Source organism: Carassius gibelio, chromosome A11 (assembly GCF_023724105.1).
Source record: "Carassius gibelio isolate Cgi1373 ecotype wild population from Czech Republic chromosome A11, carGib1.2-hapl.c, whole genome shotgun sequence".
NCBI lineage: Eukaryota > Metazoa > Chordata > Actinopteri > Cypriniformes > Cyprinidae > Carassius > Carassius gibelio.
This window is the reverse complement of record NC_068381.1, coordinates 13722236-13736040: the sequence shown is the minus strand read 5'-3', so window position 1 is coordinate 13736040 and position 13805 is coordinate 13722236. Positions and strand designations below refer to the sequence as shown.

Sequence of the window (13805 nt, the reverse complement as noted above, 5' to 3'; positions counted from 1 at the left end):
GAGCAGCAGATGAATCAACTGAAGGGGGTTTACCGAGGTTGAGGTTGAGGATGCTGCCGGTAGTGGGGGTCTTCTCCTGTTTAACAGGGGTGCTGGGAGCCGGTGAATGGAAAGGTTTAGGGCTCTCTAAGGTGTTTCCTGTGAGACCTGCTCTAGGAGGCCCAGGCGATGCTGTAAGTGTAGAAATGAGCTTCAGTCATACAACAAATCATTCTGTTTAAATATTAACAGGAGAAAAATAATGTTATATATACCAGTGCAGTCCGCTGACTCCTCTCCAGTGCTGTAATGTGGCAGGGCCGCTCTAGCATGACCTTTCTCTGTAGTCTCCTGTTCTCCATCAGATCCGGTATGGGCAGAGGAGTTAGTGCTCATTGGTGAACGAGGCATGTCCGTCATTGAGATTCGCCTTCCTGTCCCGCCCCCTACGTTTCCACTGGACACCATGCTCTTACCCACAAGCAACTTTGGAGATGCTGTTACATCAAAGCTGATCTTGATCTTCTCATGTTTTTCAGGTTTGACGGAGCCCGCGCCAGGGTTTGCCGGGTCCAGGAGCATCTGGAACTGGTTGTCTGGTGTGTAAGGTGTGCGGAATGGAGCGTAATTGAAGACGCCAAATTTTTTCCGGATGTTCTCTACGTACACTTCCATCTCCTGCATGGCACTGTTGAAGATGCTCTTGGTCTTCTTCACAGAGAAGGGGATCTCTTTGGACATGAGGTAGCAGTTGTTAATAGGAACCCAGGCCCTGTATATAAAAATTAATAGGTTAGAATTAAAAAAAAACATTGAAGTGACAAGTGTTTTCTATAAAGAAGTGTTAAAGTAATTTTTCTGTCTTCACCTAGAGTGAAACGCATCAGAATATCAATCATGTCCAATCAAAACATATTGGTTTTGTATAAAGATAAGAGAAACATGATTTTGGAGAAATGTATGGCTGCAATAATTAATACAACTGAAAAAAAAAAAATCCATAATGAAAATAATCAATAACAAATTTTATAAGTTGGTTCTGTGCACACAGAAGCATAAAATTATGCAATTTTGTAATAGTTTAATGTAAATATTTGAAATCTTAAATTCACAGCAAAGTTAATATATTTATATAATTTGAAGGGATGTTTTGTTGACCTAAAAACAATAAAAAAGTTGATCAATATATATATATATATATATATATATATATATATATATATATATATATATATATATATATATATATATATATATATACTGTATATGATTAAATTAAGATTAACATGGAGAAAATTGATTTATTGTTTGATGTTGTGTGTTTGGTTGCGAGGGACCCAGTTTAATAGTTCCTCACCTGTCATGCTGCCCAAAGAACCTTGCATCTACTTGTCCATCTTTGTCTCTAAGAGCTTTGGCAGGCCAAAATGGGAATCCCTTCAGCTTGGCCCAAACCAGAGGGTGGGGGTTGCTCTGATGCACACAAATATTTCATCAACAGATGGTTAACTCACACTGGTTACTATGTGAAGAAGGAATTTCATTTTGTTTAGTGTAATACACTCACACATGGTTCACAAAACCAGTTGTCCCTTTTCTGGCATGCAGAGAGATAGCACTCCGGACAGACCTCGATCTCATTCATCTGAAAAGTAATTGGTATTTAAAAAACTGGCTCTGAATAAGAGTGTACTTATTTTGGCTTACAATTTACAATACATACTTCATGTTCACAGATCTTTACAATAACTTTAGCCGTTGCTGTAAGTTTATGGTTGCCTAAGAGAAAAACAGTCGCATAGAGATTATGTATTAACAAAACAAACGTTCAGCAGAAACTAATTTGACAGTACAGTGGAACTGTTAGCAACCCACCTCCGTTATAAATGATACAGTTGTGCAAAATCCACTTCACATCAGCCAGGAAAGCCTCAGTGGAGCCGTACATTTTCTTTTTCGTATTCTGAACAGGAACACAAACACACTAATAAAAAATTTTCATAAGGTGCCAGATTTGATACATTCCAAAATATTAAGAATATCGATCAGATTCAAATGCTTTGCTTCCACCTTTTCTAAAGTACAGAGATCCATGGGATGAAATATATATTCTGCATAATCAGGATGCTGATCCAACGACACCGGCTTCTGAAATGGCTCCGTCTGAAGAAAAGAACGATATATTTTAGTATTCGAGGTAAAAAAATAAAATAAAAAAAATTCCAGTAATACCTAAACCATTGTAACCATATTTTTTATCCATTCATTTCTGGCAACCAATGCTTCCAGGTTTTTTTTTTTTTTTTTTTTACTGTAAATTGAATAGGATTTTTACAGTGTATTGTTCACACAGAATGACACTTGTGTTGGCATACCGTTTAATAAAAACACTTTAACCCAACCTAACAAACCAAATTGTGATGTGAAAGCTCTACTGTGGAAGTAACCCCAAACAATACCATTGAGACATTCATGAAGCTTTTCAGGTGGTCAGAATGTGTCTGTGCCTGTTCTATGAGGAAAGGGGTTTAAATGTAAGACTCTCATTTCATATTCAAGTGTACAATGTAAAAAAAAAAAAGTGGGAAAACATTACAGTTTCTCACAATTGCTTTTTGTGTTAGTTCTAGGCACAGCTCTCAAATGCAGACTAAATCATGGATCTCCAAAAGGAGAGCCATGGAAAGTCAAGAAACCTACACCAGGCTGCTTTATCTTCTGGAGAGCAAACTTCAGCAGGAAAGACAGCTGATCCAATGTGAGCATCGTCATAGCTTTACTCTGAGTCTCTATGCACTCTGCAACTGTTATTTTCTGTAAACAAAAAAGAGAAATGCTTAAAGCTTTATTTCTTTATTTCTGTCGAAATAGTTTTCAAAATGCATGCAAAAATGAATTCAGATATTACTCGCATGGTATGCTGCCAGTTACAACTTATGTTTATTATTCAGTAACTTAGTAGGAGCATTACTAATTTCACAACAGGAAAAGTATTTGCATCTATTTGATTTCTAGAATCAGCATAAATGTTCTTTGTGAATACAGTTACATTTAATCAGTTAAGAATTTTGAACATTAAATATTTGAGCAGTTAAAACGTATGAATTAGTTTACATTTAATAAATTGGATTTATATGATAAATATATAAACCTGTATGTTTTGTACTTAAAACACATTTGGTGATTTTTAGTACTATTACATAAATCTCATCCTTACTTGTTTTAAATTATATGTGACAAACAAATATGCATCACATTATGTTAATTTATGTTAAAACTATTTATTCCAAATGGATGTAACTTTTATATGTATTAAATACATAAATCTTAAATATAGTCCTAAATATTTTTTGATAACATTTTGATGATGATAATGATTAAAATGAAATACATTTTTATTTAAAAATATATATATATATGCAATCAGAAAACTGAATTATTAATTGACAAGGCTCTTGGCAGATTTTTGGACATTTGTCAAAAGTGCACACAAATATCTAATTACTAATTCCACATGCAAAAAAGTTAGCCAATCATAAAAGCACTAATCTACATGCAATATAGACATTTTAAAGTTTAATTCCAAAAGTCAGAGAGAGTGTAATATTGTCAGGTAAAACAAAAGTATGACTTTTTAGTTAAAGAAACCTTGACTTATACTATAAATGGATTTTGGAGAGAAAAACAAACAATTAAAAGTTAATTTAACTAATAGATATTGCCATACTTGCCCAGTTGATTAATTACATTAAGAATTGCAAAAAAAACTTTTGGTGTATTACAAGTTTTCTGAAATATTATGTTTAAATATGCAAATAATCTAGTATCTAATCAATTATGCAATAATTATCACACATTTCAAGAACAGAAGTCTGAACAATGGATAAAGCCAGGTTCAAAATTCTTGTTTCAATTTGTTGACACATCAGTGTCAGATGTGTCAGATTTCAGATATATCTTTTTATCGCTCAAAAAAAATAAAATCACCATCTTTTTAGGACCAAAATGGTGTATAAAATAAAGCAAATCAATATAAACAAACCTCTCTGTAAAAAACTTCAGAATATAGATGGAACAAAAAAGATTATATGTATTGTAATTGAAATCTAGTTTAATAAAATTAAGAGTTTTTATCTTTAGTAGTAGTATCTTGCCCTAACTATAAAAAAAATCCAAATAGCTAACAATCTGAACTGTGAAGATAATTTCTTTTTTTTTAATTAGATCTGCATGAGCCAGTACCTCACATTCAGGGCAGAACCAGTCTCCCTCGGGCTCTGCAGCCAGTTTGAGGCACTTAGCGTGGTAGACGCGAGGGCAGAGCTCACAGCAGAGCACCTGGCCCTCGCGGTGGCACACCCAGCAGTAGAAGTCATTCCGCCCGTCCTGCGGCACAACATCAACAGGGTCTGTGGTGAGTGCGGGCTGCTTCACATAGTAAAAGGGACCATGTCTTAGTTCTGACTGGAATGCGGGCGAGAGAAACAGAGGGTTGGGGTTTCAAAACATGGCTATTAAAGGTTACAAGACAAAACAAGCAGGTACAATGGTTAACGATCAGGGAGTACCATGAAAGTACAGAAGAGGGCAAATGTACACTAATGAGCATTAAATTAATGGAATTTCAATCTGTAACGTGAAAGTAAATGCATCGTTGTTAGAGGTGGAAACAAGCTCAGGTCTAATAATTCATTGCAGCTGCATCAATATAAATCATAGGCTGTCCCTGGATACACATTTCAGATTAGCTCGCATGACAGCCACCTGCCTTGCATTTGTTTGGCTGAGCTCATTATCTGAAGCCATGGACATTAGGCTGTTTGTAAAAATTAATGTCACTGGCGAAAGATGACACTTAAAGGTAAAATGTTTTGTTTGGATTCACTGCAAAAAAAATGAAAAATGTAATGGTCAGCTTGAGGGTTTATCAATCGCTGATGCCAGGGTTTGATGATAAGTGTGGTCTGTTTGCATATGGTTGCTCATGGTGTGAGATGCTGAAAAAACAGTGGATGTGATGCAATGGCCACATCAGTCAAACATGTACAGTCAAACCAAAATTTATTCAAACACCTTCAACATTTCACACATTATCAGTTTATTCGATTTAGTTTAGAAAATGGTAATAAAATATGACAAGAAATTAAGAAAAACATGGTCATTAATATATTAATATTGAACTCTTGCTACTATAATAGCCTGATAATAGAGACCTTTCGATTTAATATTCATTGATTTACTTATTTCATTTTGAGGACATCAGTCTAAATAAAGCTATTATTAAAATTCTAAATCCATAATAATAAAAAAAAAAGTTTAAACTTGATGTTTTCAAGTGTTAAAGATAATGTACTTCACATCTGACTCTTAATTTAAAAACTACTTATTGCTAAAAGCAGAAAAATGTTAGATTTTCTTCAAATATCAGCAAAATATTTTCAAGCAAGTATACTTGAAAAACAATAGAAAAAGTACTTAAGTATTTGCATCTATTTGATTTCTAGAATCAGCATAAATGTTCTTTGTGAATACAATTACATTTAATCAGTTAAGAATTTTAAAATTAAATATTTGAGCAGTTAAAATGTATGAATTAGTTTACATTTAATAAATTGGATTTAAATGACATATGTAAACCTGTATGTTTTGTATTTAAAACACATTTTGTTTTTTTTAGTACTATTACATAAATCTCATCCTTACTTGTTTTAAATTATATTTGACAAATATGCATCACATTATGTTAATTTGTTTATGTTAAAACTATCTAATCCAAATGAATGTAACTTTTGTATGTATTAAATACATAAAGCTTATATATTGTGTGGGATAAGATTTTGATAATGACTAAAATGAAATACATTTTTATTTAACAATCAGAAATTGCAATCAGAAACTGCACTGGTATTTGCAATCAGAAAATTGCATTATTAATTGACAAGGCTCTTGGCAGATTTTGGAACATAAATAAGTTTTAGCAAATCAGTTATAAATACTTTTTTTTTTTTTTTGGTAATACAGCAAAACAGTGAACTAAATCATAAAATGGATTATGGTAATGATGAATACCATCAAATCTTGTAGTGAAATCACTATGAAAGTCGTCACCCAAAAGACAAAATATATATATATTTGTTTTTTATTATAACTGTAAATTTGGTGAATGACTGACATGCAGGACTGAACAAGGGCTCTTATAGGAAGCAAAAGTTGCACCTGGTCTTTACTGTTATTGACGGCTCCTGGTTTCTTCTTCTTTTTGACAGGACTGGAGGAGGGTTCTGAGGGCGAGTGTCCGTTTGAGGAGTGAGGGGGGCTGGAAACCTTGCGCTTTGGGGCGCTCCTCTCTGCTGACCCTTGATCAGAGACTGCACAGCAATGGCACAGATTACTGACATAATCTTAGAGTTACAACTGTAGATATAAGCTAAACTATACTGAAAAAAATTCAATCCGACCACAAAGCATCAACAAAAATGGAAGCTTAACAAACATGACGTGTTTGCACTGTTTTGACACTTGAATGTGGAAATAAATGTGACACTCTCATCTCATCAAGGACAATTCTCACCCTTGGATCGTGTTGCGATTTCCATCCTTTCAGTTGCATCTGACTCCTTCCCTCCTTCAGCCAAACTGCCACAATGAAAAGAAATCAATGGTATTTAAATGTCCATGTTGTACAGCTATACCTGCTGTTTTGTTGTTATGGCACCTGCACTTCTGATTCTTTTCAATCAAAGAAACTGCTAAACAAAAATGATGCTTGAATTCATTTTGTACCTTCGGAGGGAATGTGTTTAGCGACAGTGAAGCTACTAGCGAAAATAAATCAGCTGTGGCCTTTCCTGATGGTTTCGTCAACGAGTGACATGGCATAAAAATATCAAATTTTATGTAAATGTATACAAAAAAGGCAAAGCAGTTTCATTTCTGTAAACGATAATGCACTTTTCTCCAATCCAAAAACACAACAGAAAACACAGTTAACTTATGCAGTGCAAAAAATAAACACTTCACATTTATTGAGTGTGTGTGTGTGAGATATATATATATTTCTTTTAAATATTTGTATTGATAAACAATATATATATATATATTGTTTACCAATACAAATATCTAAAAGAAAGAAATATCGGTCTATGGGGTAAAAACAATAAATTTAATTCAAAGGAAAAACATTATTATTTTTCTTACCCCACTTTCGTAATAAATAACCAAAAATCTGTCATTTTGCTTCAAAAGTAAATATCTCCATTTAAGAATTATTTTAGATTTATACTGGAAAACAATATAAAAATACTCAGCAACAAAATTATTTTTTGCAGTGCATCACTGGCGGAAGTAGCACCAAGATGGTTTCCTCTTACTGCCAAGAGTGAATTTTCTATTAGAAATCCCAATAAACAAACAAACGTCATCTGAGTACAGTCTCCACATCAGAGCGATGGCCCATAACTCATCAGATGTAGCATCAGTTGATGCCAATGCTAAACCTCTGTGGAAATTTCAATTTCGATGTAGCACTAAGACATGAGACCTTCAAAGCCACATAACGTTTCCCATTTGCAGCCTATGTGGGTTTAAAAAGCCTCATTTACTCTCCTGATGCCTGGGTAATTTTCACACCCACCCACCACGAGCAGAGGAACAGATAGCAACCTCCACGAAACAAACCTCAAGATGATCAAAGAGTCACACTGTTATTGACATTTACGAGGTCTATTCTAATGCATCTGCACTGATGTGGCAGCGATAGCTTGCTCCGTCCTGCACCCCCAACCTTCAGAGATGCAGATTGGGGAGGGGGTGTGTTGACAGCATGCACAAGGCAAACATCTGTAGAGCTTGAGCACTTGCCATCTTGGCCTTCTCACATCCAGCCTGCATGCACCATCCACTCCCCACCCATAGAAGAATACAGTTCCTCTTACGCAAGCAATAATCCGAAAACATGAGGTAAAATGACAAAATACAGTACAATCGCAGATACACCTATAACCTTAACACACAAGCTTCCTCCCAAAAAACAGACAGTCACACTAGCATTGTATGGTTGTCCATCTAAAAACTGACATATAATAACGGCATACCTTTTTCTTTACAGGCACAGTACACAGATTCTTCAGGCTGAGCCTTTTAAATGTTTTTTTTTTTTCAGATATAAAGGCAGTGAGGGATGAGACAAAGATGGGTGCAGAATTTTCCAGAAGGGCCCTGCTCTCCCTGCTGCTCTCATAGCGATTGTCAATCTTTAACCTCAGCTGTGTGCTGCCGATTGGTTTGAGAGCCACACGGAGGCGCGTGATTGGGCGGCTGGTGCTGTGTGTGCCACACAGGCTCTCCCTGCTCTGATACACTGCTGCAATGCAGGGAGGGCTGCTGCTGCTTCTGCCATTCACCAGGAAAATACTCATATTCTACCCTGAAAACCACCGGTGTGAATAAACATGGGACGCAGATGTTCGGACAAACATGTCAGATGATTTTATTCTCCTCCCCTTCATGCAGTCACGGGTTAAGGGCGACCATTTTGATCACATTCTCTGTCCTTGTCGTGTTAAGTAAGAGCCAAACGGAGATTTGACAAATGAGCGGCTCTCAGGAATGTAGCAAGGGCCCTGTAAACACCAAGAGACAAAGAAAAGGCTGGAAAATGGAATCGGAGTCGTGGCAAATTGCAGGTCTTGGGAAATACTCCCTATGGGGGGGGGGGGGTGGGGGGGGGGGGTTCAAAAATGTCAGGAAGCATATTTGTTTGTCTTGATATTATAAACAAGCTCAATAAAACAGTAAATGATGTCACAGAAGCGATCACTGTGGTCCTAAATCACCAACATCATTCCTTAATATCAGATAATTCAACCCTCTTATGAAACAAGGTTAATTCATGTTGTAAAATATCATGTGGATTTATAATTTTATGCATGTGGATTTCATGGCATTTGTATTTCATTATTTAATATATATATATATATATATATATATATATATATATATATAAAAAAAAAAATATATATATATATATATATATATATATATATATATATAATACTGTAATAAATAAAGTAGTAATAAAGTAATAAATAGTCATATTCTGAACAACAGAAATATCATGGAAACTCTTCTGTCTGGTTACTAATAAAAATGATTTGATGATGATAATTCAAATGATGTTTCTTAAATCTCCCTGTGTTGTAATTAATCCTCTGCTCTTTTCTTCCACCCCTCACAAATCTCAGCAGTTAAACGTTAAATCACATTTCTAGAAGTTTAATCTCAAACAGATATTAGGAAATCACATGTGCACATGCACTGTCAATCAGACAGGTGAAGCCGATAAACAGTCGCATTTAATCACTTGCTTTAACAGCCATACTGTCCAAAGTGCAGGTTATTTTGCAGACCATAACTGCTATGGCAGGTTAAGAACTAAAACACACACACCTCAGTTTGACATTACTGTTGTGAAAAAAACACTATACCACCGCTTTGACCTCTGATCAGACCCCTGCTGTATTAAATACAGTATCCAATGACTTGCCACCCAAAAGAAATATTTGAAATACTGGATACAAACGTAATATTAATAATGCCACATTAAGGCAAAATGCTTGCATTCACATACACAAAAACAGTCGTTGTGGTTGCACAGCCGAAAGAGGAAGTCTGTCTGAAATGGCTGCCAGCTCATACCACAACTAAGTTTTGATAAAATGCCTGGCCTGCACAAAGTCTTTACAACCTGAGTCCACAGACAGAAGCCTCTATTTAACCTAGAAAGACAAACACAAGCTTATTACACCATCTACATGCATCTATTGATTGAAAAGAAAGTCTCTTCTATTTCACATTCAATAACTCTGTCAGCAAAAGCTGCGAATGCGAATTAGGCCTATACCCTGAGCAAGATGGACATTCAGCGATATGTCGGCCATTGAAAAGTGTTCCCTTAAATTGCAACCTGAGCCAAAACGGCTGCTCGATCTTTTCTGCCGGTCTACATGTGCACTTCCTCTTACAGTCTGTACTTTCTGCTCCTCAGGGCCTTCCATTTTGAGAGGTCTGGCCTGTGACACAACTGTGCTCCTCTCCAGCTCTAGAGAAACTTTACTAGGAGAGAGACCAGAAGAGGCCAGGTTGGTCACAGTGTTAGCACAGGTCAGCCATGCGAGCCTGGTGACTAAAACACAGTGTGAGTGTGATTTCTGAGTTGCCTCTGCCTGCCAGGATCCAGCTCTTTGGTGTTGGGACAGCTTTTTTGTCCCCTGTCTCTCAGAAAATCCTGTATTTCTGCATGACATAATTCAACCATTAGCATTAAGAGGTAGTGTAGAAAGCATATAAGCAATGAAAAATCTCTTACCTCTGTGGATGCATGGCTTAAAACAGTGTGTAATGTCAATGCTTATTAAAACATGGAGGACAGCCCTCCCTCTCTCTCTCTCTCTACACAGCAGTCTCTGCTCTCCAAGCCAGCCAAGCCAACATTCTGATAACAGCAATGAAAGCAGTTTTGTGATTGGCCGGATTTTACAGGCAGGATGAGAGGCAGCAGCTGATTGGCTGACAGGTTTCCTGAGTAAATTTCTTTTGTTCAGTCCAGACAGGCTGTGGCAGGATTGTGAACTGAAAAAGGAGCTAGGCCTTGATGTGTTGCAGCTAAAACGGAGCTCAATTATTTACAGGCAAGCTCTTTTTAAAGGTGTTTTGCATTAAATTAAGTACTAATTACTAAGTAAAAAGGCCTTGATAAGGCCTTGAGTGTTGAAATTAAACCCTCCTCTGCTGAAAGGAAAATCATAATTAAATTATAAAGATTTGTTTTTTTAGGCTTAATACATATATTAAGTTTACATTTTAATTTTATAATCGTTCACTACGTCATTACCTCTGAATCATTCACTAATTTGAACCACATCATTGATTCAACAAATTCATATCATCAAAACACCTTGGGTTGGTTATCGAGTAGTTTGAGCGATTTCTACTAGAACAGTAAAGAGAGAGTCTTAAAGGGACAGTCCACTCAAAAATGAAAATTCTGTCATCATTTACTCACTCTCAAGTTGTTCCAAACCTGTATGAGTTTTTTGTTTTGTGGACAATACTCCAAATCATATCATGCTGGTTTGAGCTGGTCCTTTGCTGGTTTATGCTGGACCAGTACATGACCAGCTAAGGACCAGCTTAAACCAGCTCAAACCAGCATCCCAGCTTCAAAACATACTTAACCAGCATATCCTGGGTTTTCCAACAGGGATGTTTTCAACCTGAGAGGGTGGGGTCTGGGCACAGCTTATCTGAAACCCACTCTAGTTCGACAGGTTCTGAAGCAACTTGCAGTTGATTCAGCTCCCAAAACACCCCCCACGCTTGATGTATCCTTGCAAAACCAGACTTTGTGTTTTTGTATCTAAAAAGAACCAGCAACACGTGGATATTTAATCATAGGATACTGAAACTGACTAATCAATTATTCGATTTTTAAACATTTTGATTTATACATTTGCTTGCCCATGCAAATCTCACTTCCACAATATTAGGGTGTTTTGGATGGTTGCCAGGATGTTGCTATGTGGTTGCTAAGGTGTTTTGAGTGAGTTTAGTGCATTACCACGTATCCTGTTGTCAGGGTTATGTGGGTTGTTGCTATGGTGTTCTGGGTGGTTCCTTACTAGTCCAAATCCTTAAACTCAAACTTAATGGCTAATTCTTAAAGGGATAGTATGCCAAAAAATAAATAAAATCTTTCATTGTTTACTCACACTTTGTCATTCGAACCTCTATGATTTAGTTTCCTTAGTGGAACACAAAAGAAGATATTTTAATGAATGATGGTAAACAATTCAAAGGCCCTTGCAATTGCATTATTTAAAACTAACAAACAGAATGGTTAACAGCCCTTCATCATCTAAAAAAACATACATTGAGGTCAATACCGTTCAGAGACCTAGTGGGTCATGTCACAGACTGTACACTAGAGGAGGCTATTCAGCTTTCTGTTCCTCATGTTGTCATCTATGCTGAGGACAGCTGTCTGAGACACCCTGCTGCATTAATAAATCAAAACACATCCTGACATAGACACACACTCACACAGAAATACTGATGATATGGAGAGTTTCTTTATGTGCACACACAGTATCTTAAGATATTCACATGAGTCACAGGATTTGCTGGTTTAAAATGCAGTTTAGTTATAAAAACCTGTACATTTAAATATACTGTATATATTTTCTAAAAAAAAAAAAAACTGACAGCTCAGAAGATCTCTAGAGATATCTTGAAATAATATAATTTAATCTATCTCTTTTATTAAACACTCAAGTTTCCGTAAAGGGATAATTCACCCAAAAATGAAAAATCTGTCATCATTTCCTCACCATCATGTCATTCCAAATCTGCATGACTTTCTTTCTTCAGCGGACACATAAGAAGATATTCTGAAGAATTTTGGCATCCAAAACATTTCCCACTGACTTCTGTTGTGTGTGCAAAAGCAACACTGAGCCATTTTTCAAAATGTCTTTTTCTGGGTTCCACAGAAAAAAAGGAAGTAATACAAGGGTTGGAGTGATGTGCCAGTGAGTAAATGGTGACAGGATGATTATTTTTGGGTGAACAATCCCTTTAAAGAGCTTCAAGCACATTGATATGATTTCCTAACCTTGAATTAAACAGATGTAATTATGCACTTTTTTTTTTTTACTCATTCCTCATTTGTACATTTCTGAAAAGGTGATTTAACCTTGTAAATCTTTAAAGCACTTCATCTGAAGAGGAGATGGGCAAAAGAGAGGTTCATGACTGTATGTTTCCAGGTAGAGAATTTATAGATGCAGATGATTAGGGGCTATCTCCTGTCATTTCAAAGGGGACAGACAGACTGAGGCGGTTAGGGGTAAACCATCTCACACTCTTTGAAGGGGGATGTAAGATTGTGCTGTGAATTGGGGGAGGGAACAACAACAGGTCCATGGGCCTCTTTCTGGGTTGGTTTGTGGAGAATGTTATTGGGGCACTCTCAGTTTTGTGGTCAAATATGCTTTAAAACCGAAAATCATTTCCTCCAGCATGTTATTATTCTTCATTATTTAAAAATTAGACATATAAAGCACCATGCCACTTAAAATTTGCACATTTCATTGGTGCACAAGTCCAAAAAGAAATTTGAAAATATATTCTTTATGAGTTTTTCCTCAGTGATTATCAAATTGCTTGATGCTTAAATTTCACGTCTAATTTTTTTGGCCAGTTGAAACCAGAGGTTGTACAGCAGGGAAAAGTCATGACAGGAAACAGCAAGCAATGAGCTAATTACTACTCTCTCTCTTTCTCTCTCTCTCTCTCTCTCAGTCTGCCTCTCTCTCTCCGTTCTCCCTCCCTCCCTCCCCTCTCTTTTTCCTTCCCTCCCTCCCTCTTTAGCGCTGTCTCCTCCAACAGTTGAAATTCTACACTGTTATGCCTCAGCGATCACCATGGAGATGAGTTCATTGCTATCTTCCATGTCTGGTCTTCAGAGGGCAGAGCACTTACAGCCTCTGCAGACCACAAGAATACAAGTGTGTCCTAAAATTATTATTATTATTTTTTTTGAGCATTTATTTCTCTTTACATGACGATCAAAATATATAAATATACATCACAAAATGTGAGCTTATTATGTATATCAGGCAAAGAAACACATGCATTTAATACTTTATAGTAAGGCTATTATAGTTTGCTGTGTCATATATATATCATACATATCAACTTTTATTTTGTAGTCTTCCTCCTGCACATGCAACAGTTTTTTTTTAATATTTATAACTATTTACTATTTG

The 13805-nt window shown here is 36.2% G+C and overlaps 1 protein-coding gene across 4 annotated transcripts in view; it reads right to left on the bottom strand.

Annotated features, from left to right (window-relative positions):
• The window catches only part of LOC128022407 (protein kinase C-binding protein 1), a 39705-nt gene extending 29246 nt beyond the window's left edge, over positions 1 to 10459 (bottom strand). Inside the window, exons 1-13 of one of the 4 annotated variants that reach the window (XM_052609944.1) lie at positions 10346 to 10459; positions 10002 to 10272; positions 6551 to 6615; positions 6196 to 6347; positions 4222 to 4443; positions 2680 to 2793; positions 2050 to 2142; positions 1855 to 1942; positions 1703 to 1758; positions 1547 to 1624; positions 1337 to 1452; positions 255 to 751; positions 34 to 171 (exon numbers count right to left, since the gene is read on the bottom strand). In XM_052609944.1, coding sequence (XP_052465904.1) covers positions 34 to 171; positions 255 to 751; positions 1337 to 1452; positions 1547 to 1624; positions 1703 to 1758; positions 1855 to 1942; positions 2050 to 2142; positions 2680 to 2793; positions 4222 to 4443; positions 6196 to 6347; positions 6551 to 6575 — 1579 coding nt within the window. In that variant the 5' untranslated portion in view covers positions 6576 to 6615; positions 10002 to 10272; positions 10346 to 10459. Of the gene's footprint in view, positions 1 to 33; positions 172 to 254; positions 752 to 1336; positions 1453 to 1546; positions 1625 to 1702; positions 1759 to 1854; positions 1943 to 2049; positions 2143 to 2679; positions 2794 to 4221; positions 4444 to 6195; positions 6348 to 6550; positions 6616 to 8072; positions 8896 to 10001; positions 10273 to 10345 lie in introns of those variants that run through there. The other 3 variants (XM_052609943.1, XM_052609947.1, XM_052609946.1) reach the window with 3 other exon arrangements.
• Between the last annotated feature and the right edge of the window lie 3346 nt (positions 10460 to 13805).